Source organism: Entelurus aequoreus, linkage group LG11, assembly GCF_033978785.1.
Source record: "Entelurus aequoreus isolate RoL-2023_Sb linkage group LG11, RoL_Eaeq_v1.1, whole genome shotgun sequence".
Taxonomy (NCBI): domain Eukaryota; kingdom Metazoa; phylum Chordata; class Actinopteri; order Syngnathiformes; family Syngnathidae; genus Entelurus; species Entelurus aequoreus.
Genome location: NC_084741.1, coordinates 8,640,068 through 8,662,342, shown reverse-complemented (window position 1 = coordinate 8,662,342; position 22,275 = coordinate 8,640,068). Strand labels below are relative to the sequence as shown.

The 22,275-nt window shown below is 41.1% G+C and overlaps 1 protein-coding gene across 2 annotated transcripts in view; it reads right to left on the bottom strand.

Moving 5' to 3' along the window:
- LOC133660554 (mitogen-activated protein kinase kinase kinase 5-like) overlaps positions 1 to 22,275 on the bottom strand; it is a 44,980-nt gene that overhangs the window by 13,284 nt on the left and 9,421 nt on the right. For both annotated transcript variants that reach the window (XM_062064100.1, XM_062064101.1), the window contains exons 3-15: positions 22,207 to 22,275; positions 21,997 to 22,147; positions 17,590 to 17,694; positions 17,132 to 17,181; positions 13,198 to 13,293; positions 9,464 to 9,548; positions 7,760 to 7,893; positions 7,527 to 7,654; positions 7,254 to 7,390; positions 5,146 to 5,251; positions 4,912 to 5,069; positions 4,648 to 4,846; positions 4,413 to 4,578 (exon numbers count right to left, since the gene is read on the bottom strand). The exon at positions 22,207 to 22,275 is cut by the window's right edge and continues 91 nt beyond it. In XM_062064100.1, the coding sequence (XP_061920084.1) occupies positions 4,413 to 4,578; positions 4,648 to 4,846; positions 4,912 to 5,069; positions 5,146 to 5,251; positions 7,254 to 7,390; positions 7,527 to 7,654; positions 7,760 to 7,893; positions 9,464 to 9,548; positions 13,198 to 13,293; positions 17,132 to 17,181; positions 17,590 to 17,694; positions 21,997 to 22,147; positions 22,207 to 22,275 (1,584 nt within the window). The remainder of the gene's footprint in view (positions 1 to 4,412; positions 4,579 to 4,647; positions 4,847 to 4,911; positions 5,070 to 5,145; positions 5,252 to 7,253; positions 7,391 to 7,526; positions 7,655 to 7,759; positions 7,894 to 9,463; positions 9,549 to 13,197; positions 13,294 to 17,131; positions 17,182 to 17,589; positions 17,695 to 21,996; positions 22,148 to 22,206) is intronic.

The following is a 22,275-nucleotide window of genomic DNA, read 5'->3' as shown; positions in this document are numbered from 1 at the left end:
GTCCTTAAAAATGGCCAACTCGCATAACTTACTACTATGCGTGTGTATGGTCAAATCTACCTAGCAACAGCGGTCGGTCCTCACAACTACAAAAGTGATTTTTTTTTTTTACTTTGTGTGTTTTGCATTCTGAAGTGAGGATTGATTGATTGAAACTTTTATTAGTAGATTGCACAGTACAGTACCTATTCCATACAATTGACCACTAAATGGTAACACCCCAATACGTTTTTCAACTTGTTTACGTCGGAGTCCACGTAAATCAATTCATGGTAAAATCCCATCTAGTGCTCGATATATTTTTGTCATCATTCTAGCTATAGTGGAAAGGGGGGCCCTCACAACTAGGGATGTCCGATAATGGCTTTTTGCCGATATCCGATATTCCGATATTGTCCAACTCTTTAATTACCGATACCGATATCAACCGATATATACAGTCGTGGAATTAACACATTATTATGTCTAATTTGGACAACCAGGTATGGTGAAGATAAGGTACTTTTTAAAAAAAATTATAAAATAAAATAAGATAACTAAATTAAAAACATTTTCTTGAATAAAAAAGAAAGTAAAACAATATAAAAACAGTTACATAGAAACTAGTAATTAATGAAAATGAGTAACATTAACTGTTAAAGGTTAGTACTATTAGTGGAGCAGCAGCACGCACAATCATGTGTGCTTACGGACTGTATCCCTGCAGACTGTATTGATATATATTGATATATAATGTAGGAAGCAGAATATTAATAACAGAAAGAAACAACCCTTTTGTGTGAATGAGGAGGGAGGTTTTTTGGATTGGTGCATTAATTGTAAGTGTATCTTGTGTTTTTTTATGTTAATTTAATTTAAAAAAAAAAACAAAAAAAACGATACCGATAATAAAAAAACCGATACCGATCATTTCCGATATTACATTTTAACGCATTTATCGGCCGATAATATAGGCAGGCCGATATTATCGGACATCCCTACTCACAACCTACTGACCAAACGTGGGTCCACACAAAGTAGGCAAGACATGCATGCGTGTGCGTGTGTGTGTGTGTGTGTGTGTGTGTGTGTGTGTGTGTGTGTGTGTGTGTGTGTGTGTGTGTGTGTGTGTGGTACACAGAACATCAATTTCCACATTTCTATTGGCCCCCCGGGTCCAGTGGATTCGGACATCTTATAAAAATGTGTAGGGGGGGTGTATGGTGTGTGGTCATTCAATCCAATCCAATCCACTTTATTTATATAGCACATTTAAACAACAAAAATGTTTCCAAAGTGCTGCACAACAATATTAAAAATAATACTAAAAACAATATTAAAAACAGAACCAATATAAAAACAATATAAAAATAAATATGATAAAAAACGATTTTAAAGGGAAAAACCAATTAAAACAGTAAATAGAAATCAAAATTTATAAAAATAAAAAAAAACCCACAGAGGACAGAGGACCACACAACTCACGTAGTGTTAAAAGCCAAAGAATAATTCAATATGTCATTAAATATGTATTCTGATATATGTTCTTCACAGAAAATGAGCCAAAGTCAGTGAGTCTCAGTTTCAAAAATTCATTAATTGTATCACTTTTCTTTTAATAAAAATCAAAAACGGGTCCCACAGACCCGAACATCACACAAGGGTTAAAGCAGCTAATATTTTCCCATGTGTACACTTTGCTCTTGTATCTTATGTCTGCAAGTAAACTCTGTGTTTTACCTTGTAGGGGTTGGAATGTGGGAGTTGGAGTACTCCCATCTTATCTGTGGCTTGTACAGCCCTTTGAGGCACTTGTGATTTAGGGCTATATAAATAAACATTGATTGATTGATTATCTTATCAGTATTAGAACAATGAGGCTGTATTCCTTTCTGGGCAGGGTGGGGGCTGTTTTCATGTTCAATAAGTTGTCTCTTCCTGTTTGATTTTCAGACCGCTTCTAGATACCGCTATTAACGGACTGTAGGACTGGTCTCCTAAAGCTTTAGTAAAACTTGATAATATTCCTATTCTGTCTTGATGGTCCTTCTTACTCAACATATATGTCATCTGAAAGAATTTGGGATTGACCAGTGACTTTAATTCCCTGAGAGGAAGACTGGTTAGACGCAATGGCTCCCACAGTCAATTTTATTCTATATTGTGTTTTGGAAAAAGGTTGTCATAAACGTTACATAATTAAATAAAAAAGAATACAAAATAAAACATTTTTTTATGCATATGTAAAAATGTTTGAGTTTATTTGGAACATGCATGCATACAACATGATACATCACAATTTCCAGTTTGTCTTTTCAACATGTTTGAAAAGGAGTAGGAAGAAGCAGAGCTTATTGAATCGTACCCCTTTTCTTTTACATAGCAGTTGCTAAAACTTTTGTTCACTTCCTGTTCTCAATTTATTCACAATATACTCCATAAGTAATCACAATAAAAATAAATAAATAATACTCGGTGAAGTCAGTTACATTTCATGTGGTGAGATGAGTAAGATTATTTTGAAAAAATGAATGGATGGATGAAATAAATTGAGAATGTTTATCATGGTTCTTCTTCTTTGTACTTTGTAAACACTTTAAGTTTGAAAAGTTTCTTGAAGTGGATCATATTAGTACATTGTTCGATTGCTTTGCTTCATCCATTCCATCATTTAATTCCACATGCTGATATACTGAAGGTCTTAAGTGTTGTACGTGCGTACAAACTGGACTGATATAAAGGATATTTGACTGGCATTTTTAGAGCAGAGTCCTCAAAAACAGCAATGCTCTTTTTTAAAGATGACATTTGACTAGCATTTTTGCCGCAGATTCCTAAAATCAGCAGTGTTTTCGTCACGGCGTAATTTTGTAATAAACTCCTAAAATCATTGGTGGTTTTATCAAATTAGGATGCCCTGTGCTTTGTCTGTCAGGCGCAGAGAAGAGCAAACGGCCGTAATAAAGGCACATCAGAAGACACCTGTAAGGCGATATTGTCTCAAATATATACCGCTTTCTAAATGACCACCAGCATTAATTATAATACCGGTACCCAGCCCTAGTTCCTATTATATAACATTTTTAATTAGGTTTTTTTAGGAGGTGTCATGATCCATGGCCCGGATCATGTTTTGGTATTTTCGGTTAGTTTTGGACTCCCTCAGTTCCTGTTTTGTGCACCCTTGAGTTTGTTTTAGTTAGCATGGTTGCTTATTATTTTCACCTGCCTCTGATTGGTGTTAGGGATGCTCACCTGTTCCCCGAGCACTAATCAGAGGCTTTATTTAAGCCTGCCTTCGCCGGTCAGTCGGCCTGGCTTCTTTCTGTTACGTGCGGGGGGTCGCAGCTTCGTTCCACCGGGATGCAAACGGACCACTCCGGACAGGACGTGCAGGTAGGAACATCATTTATTTGTCGAAAGTCAAACAAGTAACTGTTAGAATAATTGTTTCTAAATTATCACAAAAGCTTTGTATTACATGGAGTTCCTGGCAGGGGGACGGGAGCTGTCTTTGGGGCCTACCAGGAGGAAGGCTCGTAAAACCCCACTGTGACTTCAAAGCGGAGAGATGGCAGGATCTGCCCAATTTCCAGACAAACTCTTTTTGAAGTATTTTACGAACTCTTTTTGAACTATTTTATGGAACTCTTTTTGAACTATTTTACGACCTTTTCTTTTGAACTGTTCGGTAACCAAAGGCAACGCTGTTTACGACCCTTTTCCCTCTGGAAGCAGCTGTGGTCAGGTGGGGGGAGAAAGTCAAATAAAGAAGGAGGAGTGCAATCTTTTGGCAGAGCGTGGGTGACACTGTAAGAGGTTACAGGTCGACACGTTTTCTCCTCAATATTGAGTCCAAATTTAATTCTGCCTCTGTTTGATTCTATGCCTCTTGTCTTGTTTAATAAATGTCATCAGTGTTTGAACCCGACAGTAACAAAAACTGAAAACAAGCCAGAGGAAAAATGTACCGATCGCATTCGAAGCTAAGGCTAACACTTAGCATAGGCAAGAAGACAAGGAATACTCACGGAACTGTAGCATAAGCAAACAAAGTAGCCAGGCCAACTGACCGGCAAAGGCAGGCTTAAATAATGCCTCTGATTAGTGCTCGGGGAACAGGTGAGTGCCCCGAACACCAATCAGAGGCAGGTGAAAATAATAAGCAGCCATGGTAACTAAAACAAACTCAAGGGTGCACAAAACAGGAACTGAGGGAGTCCAAAACTAACCGAAAATACCAAAACATGGTCCGGGCCACGGATCATGACAGGAGGTACTTGAAAACAGCAGAGCGTTCCTGTCATATAGAAGATCTTTGAGTAGCGTAAACACATTATATATAACGCTTTTTGAAAACGTGGCCCCAGAACAGTTCAGTTGAATAATTGGACTGTGGGTTTTTTTTCTTACAATAATGTTCAGTTACTCACGGCAGGAACTGTCCGTTGATGGAAGGGCTCTCAGAGAGGTTGGCTGTAAAGGTGGACAGAGTATTCCTGAGGTCCAGGGAGCAGGACAAGTCGATGGAGTCCGGGTAGGAGTCTGTGTCCTCCACAAGGATGGAGATTGGCACTGAGAGGCTACGATTGTAGTCAACTGTCACAAAGACAACTATGTGTTAGATATGCTGTGAGGTCACATAGGAGTGTCAATTCAAAGTTCCACCAGCAGAGACGTCTTGGGGATCAAAATGCTGCTGGACTCTGGTCTTCTTCCTGGGGGACGATCTGAGGAAAGTGTCCTTGAGCAGATCCGTGGCTGTGGCCCGGTCGTCTGGATCGGGCTCGAAACAGTTCATGATGAAGCTCTTGGCCTCGTCTGACATGCTCTCCGGAACCTTGGGGTGGATCTTAAACATCCCGACCTAGACTTGGAGGATTGGGATTAGTACTTCCAGGCTGTGGAACACTAAGCCTGGTCCATCTTTACCTTGAACATGGCTGCCTGAGGACTTCCCAGCTCATGGAAGGGGGTTTTGCCTGTTGCCATTTCAATGATGGTGCACCCCAGGGACCATATGTCCGCCGGCTTGCCATACCCCCGAGGCCCCTGGTCTATAATCTCTGGCGCCATGTACTGAAGAGTTCCTATTGGTCAGTAAATACTCTTTGGACATTCGTGTATTTGTCAACTTCAATGTTGCCGCCTTGCAAGCAATCTCACCAGCAAACGTCTCCGTGCAGGGGTTGATCCCCGCTAACCTCTTAGAGGTTCCAAAGTCGGAGATCTTCAAAACTCCGCTATAAGTGTTGATCAGCACGTTGTCCCCCTGCAGCAGAAACATACATTTTACAAAACCCAGTGAAATTGTCACGTTGTGTAAATGGTCAATAAAAACAGAATACAATGATTTGCAAATCCTTTTCAACTTATATTCAATAGAATAGACTGCAAAGACAAGATATTTCATGTTCACACTGAGAAACTTCTTTTTTTTTGCCAAATAATCATTAATTTAGAATTTAATGGCAGCAACACATTGCAAACAAAGTTGTCACAGGGGCATTTTTACCACTGTGTTACATGGCCTTTCCTTTGAACAACACTCAGTTTTGGTTTGGGAAGTGAGGAGACACATTTTTGAAGTGGAATTCTTTCCCATTCTTGCTTGATGTACAGCTTAAGTTGTTCAACAGTCTCCGTTTTGGTATTTTAGGCTTCATTTTGCGTATTTCAGCATTAATGGTGCCTTCACAGATGTGTAAGTTACCCATGTCTTGGCCACTAATACACCCCCATACCATCACACATGCTGCCTTTTACACTATGCGCCTAGAACAATCCGGATGGTTCTTTACTTCTTTGTTCCGGAGGAAACGACGTCCACAGTTTCCAAAAACAAATTGAAATGTGGACTCGTCAGACCATAGAACACTTTTCCACTTTGCATCAGTCCATCTTAGATGATCTCAGGCCCAGCGAGGCCGACGGCGTTTCTGGGTGTTGTTGATAAATGGCTTTGACTTTGCATAGTAGAGTTTTAACTTGCACTTACAGATGTAGCGACCAACTGTAGTTACTGCACTGCAAAAGTCAGTGTTAAAAAACAAGAAAAAATGATATAAAAATGAGGGGTATTTTATTTGAACTAAGGAAAATTATCTGCCAATAGAACAAGAAAATTCGGTTTGTCAAGACTTTCCAAAACAAGTCAAATTAGCTAACCTCAATGAACCCAAAAATACCTTAAAATAAGTATATTCTCACTAATAACAAGTGCACTTTTCTTGGTAGAAAAAAAAGAGACCTTTTTGCTCAATATGTTGAAAAATATTCTTAAATGAAGTAAATGCTAGTGCCATTATCTTGACATAATGATATGATTTTTTTTTTCATGCTTGAAGTTATAAATTATTACTTTAACAAAGTAGTTTTCTACTTGTGAGTGTTGATGACACAACACTTGATATTCTAGTTTCAAGCATGTTTTACTCAATATAGCTCATAACATCTCAGCAACAAGCTGTAATATCTTACTGACATCATTTAGGACCAAAACACTTAAAACAAGTAAAACACTCCAACATAAAATCTGCTTAGTGAGAAGAATGATCTTATCAGACAGAAAATAAGCAAACATCACCCTTATTTGAGATATTTCATCTTACTTAGATTTCAGTTTTTGCAGTGTGATAGTGGTTTTCTAAAGTGTTCCTGAGCCCAAGTGGTGATATCCTTTACACACTGATGTCGCTTTTTGATGCAGTACCGCCTGAGGGATCGAAGGTCCGTAGTATCATGGCTTACGTGCAGTGATTTCTCCAGATTCTCTGAACTTTTTGATGATATTACGGAGCGTAGATGGTGAAATCCCTAAATTCCTTGTTGAGAAATGTTGTTCTTCAACAATTTGCTCAGGCATTTGTTGACAAAGTGGTGACCCTCGCCCCGTCCTTGTTTGTGAATGACTGAGCATTTCATGGTAGCTGCTTTTATACCCAATCATGGCACCCACCTGTTCCCAATTAGCCTGTTCACCTGTGGGATGTTCCAAATAAGTCTTTGATGAGCATTCCTCAACTTTATCAGTATTTATTGCAACATGTTGCAGGCATCAAATTCCAAATGAGCTAATATTTGCGAAAAATAACAAAGCTTCTCAGTGTGAACGTTAAGTATCTTGTCTTTGCAGTCTATTCAATTGAATATAAGTTGAAAAGGATTTGTTGTATTCTCTTTTTATTTAGCATTTACACAACGTGACAACTTCACTGCTTTTGGGTTTTGTGAAACACGTGTGCAGTAAAAACAAATAGAAAAACTGTGCTTGCCTTGATGTCTCTGTGGACTATCTGGTTGTCGTGGAGGTATCTGAGCCCCTCCAGGATCTGCTTGGTGTAGAAGATGATGGTGGTCTCGTTGTCCTTCAGAGGACCCCACTTGGAGCGCAGCAGAGAAGACAAACTTCCTGCCGGGACAGGAACGTTTTAACATGTCACAACTTTAATGCTATTGCACAACTTAAAGGAAGTGAGTTGTGAAGAATGAATCCTGGCAAAGTCAACTTCCTTCTTATTCAAAAGTCAACATGTTTGGATGCAGACCTCCTGGTACTTCCTCCATGAAGATCCTGATGAAACCGTCCTGACTGACGGAGCCCAGGTACTGGACAATGTTCCTGTGCATCAGCCTCTTGTGGAGCTGGATCTCCTCGTGGAGAGGCTGGGAGTAACTAAGCACACAAATAAAAGGGTTAAGTTAATACAGTATTTTTGCTTTTAAGTGGTGCTAGAACTGAATAGAGAGAATGGAACAGGACTATAAGACTTCCTCTTACGTGCTGTCCTTCTCTGGGATCTCTTTGATGGCAATGCGCACTTGGTTGCTCAGGTCCCTCCCGGCGTACACCACGCCGTACGTCCCTTTGCCGAGAACCACCTTGTCGCCATTCTCGTTAGTCTCGTACACGTACTGCAAGACCAGAGGGACATAACGACGTTGGCAGCATTTCACGTGCAATACATTTGGAATAGTAACAGGAGATTTTAGAGGTACCGTATTTTTCGGACTATAAGTCGCAGTTTTTTTCCGTAGTTTGGCCGGGGGTGCGACTTATACTCAGGAGCGACTTATGTGTGAAATGATTAACACATTAGCGTAAAATATCAAATAATATTATTGATGTCATTCACGTAAGAGACTAGACGTATAAGATTTCATGGGATTTAGCGATTAGGAGTGACAGATTGTTTGGTAAACGTATAGCATGTTCTATTTTATTTCTCTTTGCTATTTGGGCTTATTGGACCCTAATTAGAATAAAAACTAAGAATCATCTTTTGATATGATGTACTTAGTCCATAAGTACACAAACGTGTACTTCCTGTTTAGTTACATGCTAATTCTTATTTTTACACTTTTTTTTTCTTCCAAATTCCATTGTATGTTATACTCTTCTGACACCACCAGATGGCAGTATAAGTGTCCACATAAGCGGCCATAAGACCCCAATTCAGTAGTGTACACCATTTTGGAAATACGAGCTAAAAGGTGCTGTCCACGCATGTGGCCACTCAGCCTTTTTAAAGCAGGGGTGCCCACACTTTTTCTGCAGGCCAAGTGGAGGGGATCTACCTCATTCATATATATAATTTATAGTTATTTATTTATGAAATGTACGTTTTTGTTAACAGGTTAAATGTGTTTAATGATAATACAAGCATGTTTAACATATAAATGTCCTTTCTTTCATGAAAACAAGAATATAAGTTGGTGTATTACCTGATTGTGATGACTTGCATTGATTGGAATCAGACAGTTAGTGATGATAACGTCCCACGTTTTCAAATGGAGGAGAAAAAAAGTCCTCCTTTCTGTCCAATACCACATGAAAGTGCTTGCTTTTTGCCATCTTATTTGTCAAACTTCCATACTCCTTTTTATACACTTTACAAGAAATACATTGGCAGCAAACTCTGTAGCTCGCTAGCTTTCTGAGACTCTTATTTTGTTAGCACAGGCAGGATGAAGCAGCGCTTTCATTGTGAAGATAGGAACTGTGTAGTCAGTCTTTAGAGTTTTGACGGCAGATACGACACGAGAGTCTGTTGAAATAAAAGGTGTTTCTCGCCTTCCTGTCGGTCGTTTTTTCTTAATAATGATCTGGCAGCAGCCAGCGTCATCTCACAAGACCCTCGGGTGCCGTGAATGTCAATCAAGTGACGTCTTGGTGAAGCTTGACGATCGCTCATTTTAAGGTGTATTTTTTTAATGCCCGGCTGGCAATGGACTGACACACCCTCCACCATCCACGTAATGGGCACCCTTGATTTAAACAATTACACAAGAAGACACAACCCATGTTCATAAACCTATGTGGCGTGGCGGTACAGGTGCGGACAAAACCAAGTCATTTTAGGCACATTTCATCAGGTGGCGCAAGTCCTAAAGGACTGCAGAGGGACAATCTGGCCTTGCACCTTTTTCAATGTTGTTATTGAACATGCAATCACTCGCACATTGATGGAACAAAGTGACACACCTCCAGTATTCCGTCAGTGACGTGGCTGCTGTCCTGAGAGACATCCTCGGCCTGATGGAGCAGAGAGTTGACCTCTTCACAGAAACTGAGGAGACAACAATGGAAGAAAGTGTGATGACACTCTTAAAGTCTTTTTGCTATATTTATACAACCCGCCCCTCGGATTCCCCACAGTCTTCCTTGACCCATAGAACATTCCCTCACCATGTTCTGTGAATACCAAGAGTGTTTTTATCCAAGTGACAGTTCACACGACTGATGAACACATGTATTCAATCAATCAATCAATCAAGCTTACTAGCAGACTATACAGTATATATGATATAAACATAGAGGTGTAACGGTACGTGTATTTGTATCGAACCGTTTCGGTACGGAGGTTTCGGTTCGGTTTGGAGGTGTACCGAACGAGTTTCTAAGCTAAAGTCTTAACAAGCTGCTTTGCTTCTTCTGCCTCAGCACCCAGCGTTGTCCCACCCACACAACCATCTGATTGGTTACATACAGAGCGGTAACAGCCAATCAGCAGTGCGTAATCAGAGCGCATGTAGTCAGTGCTTAGCGTTTAGCAGGTAAGCATCAGGCAGCGGACTCTCCCCAAATGATAATAAACACCTCCCAGTCAACTACTAGTAACATCACTATGAGCCTGTTGACCTTCTAGAAACTTAAACTGCAGCTCAGCTCGCTCGCAGTCCTGGCTTGAGGTGAAGGCTAATTAGCTTTTAGCGTAAGTTAGCTCATTTTGCGGTGTGTGTGTTACGGACAGCAAAGCCCTGTCTGTCTGTTATTTCACTTGACCTTTTTCTGTGTTGATTGAGCTGTGATGAAGCAGCAAAAAAGGACATTATGTTAAATGAAGAGTTTCTGTCTCTGATAGTTGATATAATAATGTAAGTGCATCATTAAGCCTACATGAACTCCATGGTGTTCAGGGATGAATAGTCTCTCCTATTGCTATTGTACCATCTTTTCAGCTATAGTTACATGAATCATTAGTAATGCAGCAGCCTAGTTTTGAATGGCAGGGTCCCTGCTATCATAAAAATATAACTTTTACATAATAAAAACCAACTGCAGGCTTCCCAAATGCTGTAATAAATGAAGCATGATGAGTTGACTTGAAACTGTTTAATGTTGCACTCTTTATATGTAGAAGAAAAATGTTGTCATTTTATTGAATCTGAGCAACAAGTTGAGGCAGTTTAATGTTGATTAAGGTGGGCAGAATTATTATAGTGGGAGAGCATTTGAACACAGCACACAGCTATTCAAATGATGTCAAGTCACCAAGTGACATCTGTTTCCCCTGAAACATGTTTTTAAATATAGCAGCACCTCTTTTCCCCCATCTACATATATCAATGAAGTTATAGTTGGGGGGTGCTGCCTCCATCACAATGCTTGCACTGTTATTTTGTCCCAGCCATGTTTCAGTTAAAAACATAAAGTCAAGTTTAGAAGTGGTAATAAAATCATTGACTACAAATGATTTGCTATTCAGAGACCTGACATTGAGCAGACCCATCCTGATGGTGTTATTGACAGGCTTCCATGTTGGCTTTGATTTGGAGAGAATAGGAATGAGATTGTTTAGGTTAGCAGGGTGGCTAACTTTCCCAATGTTTACTCTCTTGGTAGTCACAACAGGAATGTAGAAGGCTTTTTTTTTGTCAGATACCAAAAGTTGCAATCTTTATCGTCTTTGTTCTCTACTAAATCCTTTCAGCAAAAATATGGCAATATCGCGAAATGGTCAAGTATGACACATAGAATAGATCTGCTATCCACGTTTAAATAAAACTATTTCATTTCAGTAGGCCTTTAATTGATGTTTTAAGAAAAAAAAAACTTTATTCAGTTTTTGTTTAACTTTTAAAAAGTAATTACCGTAATTTCCGGACTATAAGCCGCTACTTTTTCCCCTCGTTCTGGTCCCTGCGGCTTATACAAGGGTGCGGCTTATATACGGCCTGTTCTTCTCCGACACAGACGAAGAGGATTTGGGTGGTTTTAGTACGCAGGAGGAAGACGATGACACAATGATTAAAGACTGACTTTTCATACACCGGTAGGCTGGTTATTTTGATAACGTACAGGCGAGCACTTTGTATTACTTTGCAGCGTTGTATTATTTGTACTCTGCACGAATGCTGTTCGCCATGTCAAAGATATGAAAGTTTGATTGAAAGATTTATTGTTAATAAATGGGACGCTTTGCGTTCCCAAACAGTCATCTGTGTCCCGACAATCCCCTCCGTGGTAGCAGGAACCCCTATATACTACGCTAATTACACATCAAAACCCTGCGCCTTATAGTCGGGTGCGGCTTATATATGGAGCAATCTGTATTTTCCCCTAAATTTAGCTGGTGCGGCTTATAGTCAGGTGCGGCTTATAGTCCGGAAATTACGGTATTCATACAGTAAAGGCCAAAAGTTTGGACACACCTTCTCATTCAATGCGTTTTCTTTATTTTCATGACTATTTACATTGTAGATTGTCACTGAAGGCATCAAAACTATGAATGAACACATGTGGAGTTATGTTTTATATTCTAGTTTCTTCAAAATAGCCACCCTTTGCTCTGATTACTACTTTGCACTCTCTTGGCATTCGAGACCTCTGGGAACTCCTTCAAGATTGTTGGAAAAGCATTTCAGGTGACTACCTCTTGAAGCTCATGGAGAGAATGCCAAGAGTGTGCAAAGCAGTAATCAGAGCAAAGGGTGGCTATTTTGAAGAAACTAGATTATAAAACATGTTTTCAGTTATTTCACCTTTTTTTGTTAACTACATAACTCCACATGTGTTCATTCATAGTTTTGATGTGACAATCTACAATGTAAATAGTCATGAAAATAAAGAAAACACATTGAATGAGAACGTGTGTCCAAACTTTTGGCCTGTACTGTATACAAAAAAAAATCTAATGATACGGGGGACGGCGTGGCGCGGGTTGGGAGAGTGGCCGTGCCAGCAACCTGAGGGTTCCTGGTTCGATCCCCACCTACTACCAACCTCGTCATGTCTGTTGTGTCCTTGAGCAAGACACTTCACCCTTGCTCCTGATGGCTCGTGGTTAGGGCCTTGCATGGCAGCTCCCGCCATCGGTGTGTGTGAATGGGTGAATGTGGAAATAGTGTCAAAGTGCTTTGAGTACTGTGGAGAATGCATATATTTCTAAGAGTTCTTTCTTTATTCATAGTCTTGTTTAAAGCAGCTAATATTTTCCCATGTGTACTCTTTTTGATTGTATCTTATGTGCGCAAGTAAACTCTGTGCTTTACCTTGTGGGAGTATAGCATACTCCCTTTTTACCTTATCAGTATTAGAACAATGAGGCTGTATTCCTTTCTGGGCAGGGTGGGGGCTGTTTTCGTATTCAATAAGTTGTCTCTTTCCGTTTGGCTTTCAGACCACTTCTAGATGCTGCTATTAACGGACTGTAGGACTGGTCTCCTAAAGCTTTAGTAAAACTCGATAATATTCCTATTCTGTCTTGATGGTCCTTCTTACTCAACATACATGTCATCTGAAAGAACTTGGGATTGACCAGTGACTTTAATTCCCTGAGAGGAAGACTGGTTAGACGCAACAGTACCTTGAAGGTAGAAAAGCGCTATACAAGTATAACCCATTTACACAAATTGCACCATTCCCCGTTAGCCACTCTGGACTGACCTACTTAATGGATCAATACGTTGAGGATTTGTAACTTTCAGGTCACTCACCCTTTGCAGTGGAGCTCAGAGGGGAAGCAAAGCTGGAAGTCATCAGAGTTGTAGTGCACGTACAGGAAGCAGCTCCGCTCATCGATTTTGGACACACTGAGAGAGAGAGAAGGTTTTTTAATGGTGCATTAATGCCTTGCGGTCAACAAACTTGTATGCACAACAAGGATGGTTTTTTCTGTGTAATTCCAGTGGAGGCACATACAAGGGTTCTCAGGAACACGTTCTGCCGACCTAAGACTGGATCCCCCTGTGGGTGATGGGTTCAAGAGGCCATGTGAAAGCCTCTTGGTCCATGGCGGTAATGACATGTTTGTTTGATTAAGGTCAGTGTGGCAAGCATTTGATGGCATTTCCATTGTGAAAGATGCCAAAACAACCAAGCTTGGTCACCGTACATTTCAGTCTTCAGTACAGGTGGGGGACATCATCCATTTTTAGATGCATCGCAACTCATACATGGGTAATTGTAAAACGTATTAGTAAACGTCAATAAACTATTATTTATCAATAAAGTAATGCAGACATTTCTAAAAATGTATCTGACTGGAGCCAACCACCTCACTGATAGATCCGACCAGCTCCTTTATTTTAGGGCACTTATGTTCCAGTTTCCATGAATGTAATACATGTCATGGGAATTCATTCAACTGTTTCATTACAAATGCACAGTTTTTAAAAGTTGCAAGTGATGAATTATTCTTATTGAGTGAAACAAAAAGAAATGTAAAACTGCATTAATATACATAAAGATGCATCAATAATGAAAAAAATGTTTATCAAATTGTAGCTCCTGAATCCATCCATCCATCCTAAGCCTAAGCAGAGAAGCCCAGACTTCCCTCTCCCCAGCCACTTGGTCCAGCTCCTCCCGAGGGATCCCGAGGCGTTCCCAGGCCAGTTGGGAGACATAGTCTTCCCAACGTGTCCTGGGTCTTCCCCGTGGCCTCCTACCGGTCGGACATGCCCTAAACACCTCCCCAGGGAGGCGTTCGGGTGGCATCCTGACCAGATGCCCCAACCACCTCATCTGGATCCTCTCCATGTGGAGGAGCAGCAGCTTTACTTTGAGTTCCTCCCGGATGACAGAGCTTCTCACCCTATCTCTAAGGGAGAGCCCCGCTACCCGGCGGAGGAAACTCATTTCGGCCGCTTGTACCCGTGATCTTGTCCTTTCGGTCACAACCCAAAGTTCATGACCATAGGTGAGGATGGGAACGTAGATCGACCGCTAAATTCCGGCTCAGCTCCTTCTTCACCACAACGGATCGATACAGCGTCCGCATTACTGAAGACGCCGCACCGATCTGCCTGTCGATCTCACCATCCACTCTTCCCTCACTCGTGAACAAGACTCCGAGGTACTTGAACTCTTCCACATGGGGCAAGATCTCTTCCCCAACCCGGAGATGGCACTCCACCCTTTTCCGGGCGAGAACCATGGACTCGGATTTGGAGGTGCTGATTCTCATCCCAGTCGCTTCACACTCGGCTGCGAACCGATCCATTGAGAGCTGGAGATCCTGGCCAGATGAAGCCATCAGGACCACATCATCTGCAAAAAGCAGTCACCAAACCGGATCCCCTCAACGCTCTGACTGCGCCTAGAAATTCTGTCCATAAAAGTTATGAACAGAAACGGTGACAAAGGGCAGCCTTGGCAGGGTCCAACCCTCACTGGAAACGGGTCCGACTTACTGCAGACCAAGCTCTAACACTGATCATACAGGGAGCGGACCGCCACAATCAGACAGTCCGATACCCCATACTCTCTGAGCACTCCACACAGGACTTACCGGGGTACACGGTCGAATACCTTCTCCAAGTCCACAAAGCACATGTAGACTGGTTGGGCAAACTCCCATGGACCCTGCCGAGGGTATAGAGCTGGTCCACAGTTCCACGACCAGGACGTAAATCAACCTGTCCCTCCTGAATCTGAGGTTCGACTATCCGGCGTAGCCTCCTCTCCAGTACACCTGAATAGACCTTACCGGGAAGGCTGAGGAGTGTGATCCCATGATAGTTGGAACACAGCCTGCGGTTCCCCTTCTTAAAGAGAAGAACCACCACCCCGGTCTGCCAATCCAGAGGTATCGCCCCTGATGTCCACGCGATGTTGCAGTCTTGTCAACCAGGACAGCCCCACAGCATCCAGAGCCTTAAGGAACTCCGGACGGATCTCATCCACCACCGAGGAGCTTTTTAACTACCTCCGCAACCTCAGCCCTAGAAATAGGAGCTCCTGAATTGTAATTGTAATCGAACCATAAGGCGCCTATAAGTTCACACCTCTAAAGTCCTCGTTACCATTTGGTGGAAACTAGTTTAAAACATCTCACTAAGACCAGTTAGCTCTGAGATAAGGTCGTTAAGTGTTGTACTAAACTTGACCTGCACTGTTAACGTAAATGTTACGTTACCTACTTTACCCACATATGAAGTATTTCCTTTATCAGCCATTGTAGAAACACAGTCACAGCGAAACCTCAATTTATCAACCCACCTATTTGCAAACTTTTTGGTTTACAAACTTTTACATGGCGCCAAATAGGCTGCTGTGTACAATGTTCATTCAATCATTGTGTGCTCCACTGGCAGCCATTTTGTGCTTGCTCGTCTTGGAGTGACTGGGGAAGCAGGCCTCATACCACAGAAAGTTTTTCATTTGGATGAGACCGAACTGTTCTGTAAAAAGATGCCAAAGCGGACTTATTTCACAACGGAGGAGAAGACTACCTCTCCTTCAGCGGCCCCTCCTCCCCGTTGCTCCTTTGCCCATGTTAATGTACTGTAAGTGGATTTTTTTAATTTCTGATCCTTTGTGAGGGCACGCAAAGGGACTTCTTTGTGTGCATGTTGGCAGAGCAGTGCATACAGCACAGTTTAGCTTGCTGTTGTTGTTGTTTTGGCTTGTTAATAAAGACAATGTTGATATACAGTACTGTATAGCACTTTATATTGTGTTCAAAGGGTACTAACCTTCACTAAATGATGCACTTTTGTCATTATTTATGTTTACCGTAATTTCCGGACTATAAGCCGCTACTTTTTCCCCTCGTTCTGGTCCCTGCGGCTTATACAAGGGTGCGGCTTATATACGGCCTGTTCTTCTCCGACACAGACGAAGAGGATTTGGGTGGTTTTAGTACGCAGGAGGAAGACGATGACACAATGATTAAAGACTGACTTTTCATATACCGGTAGGCTGGTTATTTTGATAACGTACAGGCGAGCACTTTGTATTACTTTGCACCGTTGTATTATTTGTACTCTGCACGAATGCTGTTCGCCATGTCAAAGATGTGAAGTTTGATTGAATGATTGAAAGATTTATAGTTAATAAATGGGACGCTTTGCGTTCCCAAACAGTCATCTCTGTCCCGACAATCCCCTCCGTGGTAGCAGGAACCCCTATATACTACGCTAATTACACATCAAAACCCTGCGGCTTATAGTCGGGTGTGGCTTATATATGGAGCAATCTGTATTTTCCCCTAAATTTAGCTGGTGCGGCTTATAGTCAGGTGCGGCTTATAGTCCGGAAATTACGGTACATTGTTTCTTATATGAACTTGTTGATTTACGAACCCTGTTCAAGAATCGATTAGGTTCCTAAATCGAGGTTCCACTGTACTTTTCTTTTCTCCTTAATGGAATTGTTATTATCCTCAAATGTATGTGTTTTCTCCTGCCACAAAAACCTGCTTAACTACATTTCCCAGCTAATTTTGTTGAACAAAAGTGAGATCTTCCGTCACATTACAAGTCCGGTGGAAAGCGGAGGCAGCAAAGCATCGCAACCCCAAACCAGCAATGTGATAAGAAGCCGAATTTGAGTGTTTGGGGTTTCCTTGCTTTGGCTGCAGGCTCCAACACACACGGACATATTTCAAAAGATGTCTGCACACGTAGCAGCAGCAATGCAGCATACCTCACTCCCCGGATTGCAGCGGCTGGGAAAGTCCACTGGTGTAAGCCTTTCTGTGGGTTCAAACATGACTTGGTTAATGCCAGTGGGTCTTACAAAAGAAAAGCTCTCGCTGTGCATGATGTGGCAACTTTGTAAAATTAAGTAGAATACACTCTGCACACACACACACACACACACACACACACACACACACACACACACACACACACACACACACACACACACACACACACACAAAGTCAACAGCCTGAGGCGGCACACACATTTGTACAAAGAACACGCCCTCGCGTGTTGTTAGCATTAAACGCTCATTAAATGTTCATTGTGCTGAAAGATGATCTCATTTGGCAAAGTTGGGTCTTATCTTATGTTGCGCAAGCGTGAAGTCCTGAAGGCAGAACCAAGACGAGACTACAGGTGTTTGTTGGGGAGGCGGGGCTACCAGGCGGTTTGCATACCTTTAATGGAGTGACGTGTTTCAACTGGACGGTGCCACTTCCATCCCCCCCACTCACAGACACTGTAGCAGGCTGGAGGACTTTGCTGGGCTCCAGAATGAGCACCTGGGAAAACAACAGTTCACACTTTTGGAATTGAATTGAATTATAATTATATAGCGCTTTTCTCGAGTGACTCAAAGCAATAATAATAATAATAGATTTTATTTGTAAAAAAAAAAAAGAAGCACTTTACATTGAGTAAACAACCTCAAAGTGGTACAGTGTATTAAAAAAAAAAAAAATTAAAGATAATAAAAAAATTAATTAAAATTAAAACTAGAACAGCCAAATAGCTAAAACTAGTACGCTTATAACTAAAAAAATGCATTTTTTTGTAAAAGAAGGGTTTTTAGGCCTTTTTTAAAAGTATCCACAGTCTGTGGTGCCCTCAGGTGGTCAGCAGGCATGTGATTTGACCACAATGAAAAAGACTGAAAAATGTCCGGGGGTCTGGGGGGGACGAAGGCCCCCAGCCCAGGTCCAGGGAAGCCCCAGAAGCTCCTGGTTTTTCACCAATTTAACATGCTAAAATGAACAAAGACAGCACCATTTGAAGAAAATATTTGAGTGTTTAAAGACATGAAAACATCATTAATAGAACATACATAACCCAATGATCCTAATGAATCACTGTATATGGTTCAGTCCCAACAGTATTTAGTCACTAATATTTACATCTTGTGTTCCCAGGTGTCACATTGATCAGTGTTATTATCTACACTTTATTTACAGTATTACCACATTACTTCAGTTCACTTCACACATTAGCTTTCTCCGAGAGCCCTAACATGAGCTTTCCTTGCACATTTATTTAACAAAATACCAAATGTAAACATTTCATTCTTTCGCCAAATAGGATATACATTTATGAAAATAATTAAACGTGTTTAGTATTTGTTTACTCATATTTGAAAATAGGAAATAATAATAATGTGAGGACATATTGCATGAAACAAGTGTGAAAATATTGACCTTCAAGACTGTTACACCACTGACAATAGTTTCAACAGACTACATAAGAACTTCATATACAAAATAGTATTATATGCACATTTATTTCAAATAAATTGTTAACTGGAATCAATAATGCGACTCTTTGAATTTCTGTCATTTCATAATATATTTTCATGTGGCTTTTTATTTTTAGAAAAACCCATTTATATTTCGCTAAGCAATAATTGGTTAATATTTAAACAAACATGCGTATTTCGCAAGCAAATATTTTTTAGCTGACCTCATTATTAACAACCCTGTCTGCAACTGAAGTGGGCGGATCTTTCCTCTCCATGTCTACAGCAGTTGTGGATGTAAACAAAGGATGAAGTCCGTAAGGTTTTGCTCACTTTCGGTTGACATCCAAAAGTAGCAGCGAGTGAAAAGTTAGTTTTCCTTGCTTCAAATTGTTTCATATGTTTTTGGTGTTTCGCATGTACTTCCAAAGCCTTGAAACCTGGTGATCCATAGTCAATATTATCATGACACCACGTGCACTAAACCTTTCCGGGACCATCGATTTTCCGAATAAAATCACCGAACAAAGTCGTAACTTTCTTCTTCCCAACAGTATCAGTGATTTCCCTTTCCATCCAGTCCCATCCAAACTTATCTTTGACATGTTTATCAATTTATTTTACTCGTAAAACGTCCTTTCTCTCGAGAACCGACATCGTTTACGTATGGAAAATGGCGGTATGATGACGTTATTAATGTCATCATTCATAACAGATGTCCTGATTGGTCACAAGGAACATATCGACCAATCAACTACGGCGTAATATAAACTACGTCTCCAATCTTGATTTAGGGTCGAAAAAAAACAGAAAAACGGGAGATCATTTTTTTCCACCCCCGAGATTAAAAAGACGGAATTCCGACTTCAGACGGAAAAACCACATGCCTGAGTCAGGGAGAGCGTTCCACAGACTGGGAGCAGGTAGGTAAAGTGGCTTGCCCAAGGACACAACGGCAGTGACTAGGTTGGCGGAAGCAGTGTTGGCATCTCATCCGACCCAAGCAGGGAGGTTATGCGTCCCATTTTTATAGTCTTTGGTATGACTCAGCTGGGATTTGAACTCCAACCTACTGATCTCAGGTTGGAGTTCAAATCCCAGCCGAGTCATACCAAAGACTATAAAAATGGGACGCATAACCTCCCTGTTTGGCACTCAGCAACAAAGGGTTGGAGTTGGGGGTTAAATCACCAAAATGATTCCCGGGCGCGGCGCCGCTGCTGCCCACTGCTCCCCAAGGGGATGGGTCAAATGCAGGGGACAAATTTCACCACATCTAGTGTGTGTGTGACAATCATTGGTACTTTAATCTTTTAATCTTTAACCTCAAGCAAGCAAGACAATCCTAACTGTGCTCACTTTTACATCAGATGCATTTACCATAATGTGTTAGATGACATTTCCGTGGTGTGCAATATCGATATTAGTGGGGTTTTTTGTTGTATTTGATCTTTTATCCATACATATTAGCGTAGTATTTATTACTATTTCTTTGTTTTTCATTACAATTTATTTTTGTTACTGTATGCAAAAAGCTGCACTGCAACAATGTAACTTCCTCATAATGGGATAAATAAAAGTCTATCCTATCCTATTTAAAGGCCTACTGAAATGAATTTTTTAAATTTAAACGGGGATAGCAGATCTATTCTATGTGTCATACTTGATCATTTTGCGATATTGCCATATTTTTGCTGAAAGGATTTAGTATAGAACAACGACGATAAAGATTGCAACTTTTGGTATCTGATAAAAAAAAGGCTTGCACCTACCGGAAGTAGCGTGACGTAGTCAGTTGAACATATACGCAAAGTTCCCTATTGTTTACAATGATGGCCGCATGAAGTGAGAGAGATTCGGACCGAGAAAGCGACAATTTCCCCATTAATTTGAGCGAGGATGAAGATTTGTGGATGAGTAAAGTGCAAGTGAAGGACTAGTGGGAGTTGAAGCTATTCAGATAGGGAAGATGCTGTGAGAGGCGGGTGCATACTTGCCAACCCTCCCGTTTTTAGCGGGAGAATCCCAATATTCAGCGCCTCTCCCGACAAACTCCCGGTATTCAGCCGGAGCTGGAGGCCACGCCCCCTCCAGCTCAATGCGGACCTGAGACTGAGTGGGGACAGCCTGTTCTCACGTCCGCTTTCCCACAAAATAAACAGCTTGCCTGCCCAAAGACGTCATAACATCTAGGGCTTTTATAGAGTGCACAACTGCGCACACAACAAGGAGACGAAGCAGAAGAACGAGGAAATTACAGAAATGGCGGCCGAAATGATATACTCATCATGAACGGAGAAGTTAAACAGGACAATACTGCCATCTAATGGATAGCCACTGGAACACTGAAATTCAAGTTGGGTTTTTTTCTATGTAAATAAAATTTAAAAAAAAAAATATATATATAGCTAGAATTCACTGAAAGTCAAGTATTTCATACATACATATATATATATATATGAAATACTCGAGTTGGTGAATTTTAGCTGTAAATAACCCCCCCCCCCCCCCCCCCACAACTCCCGATATTGGAGGTCTCAAGGTTGGCAAGTATGGGTGGGTGGGACCTGATATTCAGCTGGGAATGACTACAACAGTAAATAAACACAAGACATATATATACTCTATTAGCCACAACACAACCAGGCTTATATTTAATATGCCACAAATTAATCCCACATAAAAACACCTAGGTGTTTGTTATGCTAGCTCCTAGCTCGAGCTAGTTACAGCTCGAGTGGGTTATTTAGACGGGATTCCGTATATATAACCCACCAATACTAATACCAATAATAGGGGCGGCATGTGTTGCCTTCATTATAACACTTATATAAGACTTTTAAAGTCATTTTGATAGTAGGCTAATATAGACACTTACGTCATGTGTTGCCTTCATTATAACACTTATATAAGACTTTTAAAGTCATTTTGATAGCAGGCTAATATAGCTAATATAGACACTTACATCATGTGTTGCCTTCATTATAACACTTATATAAGACTTTTAAAGTCATTTTGATAGTAGTCTAATATAGCTAATATAGACACTTACACTATGTGTTGCCTTCATTAAAAGACTTATAAAAGGCTTTTAATTTTTTACGGCTCCGGACAGATTTGTTTTTTGTATTTTTGGTCCCATATGGCTCTTTCAACGTTTTGGGTTGCACACCCCTGTCCTAGATCGCATTCCATTGTTTACTTGTTTGTTACTAGAAGAAAATAGACGGTTCGAACATTAGGTAAAAAACTACTTCCTACTTTGTTCATTTGTTTGGACTACAAATATGATTTTAATAAAACACATTTACATGGCTTCTGCTATTGCACTATTATGTGTTGGTTGTCGTCTCACCGGGCAGCGGTGGGTGCAGACGTTGGGTTTACAGTACTGCAACAGAAGCTCCATCCAGAAGTCCACCGTGTCCTGTTCGGGAGACTTCACCTCGGGCGGCTTGGCAAACTGCCGGTACAGAATGTACGTCTCCATCACGGACGCCACGTACCTGAAAAGAAGCGCAATGAAGTCGATACTCCAGCTCTGACTTTCAGACGTGGGCCTCACCATATCGGAGCCTTGAGCTTGTAGAGTTTCTCTGAAGCCACAATGACTTTCCTGTGCACGTTAGCCAGG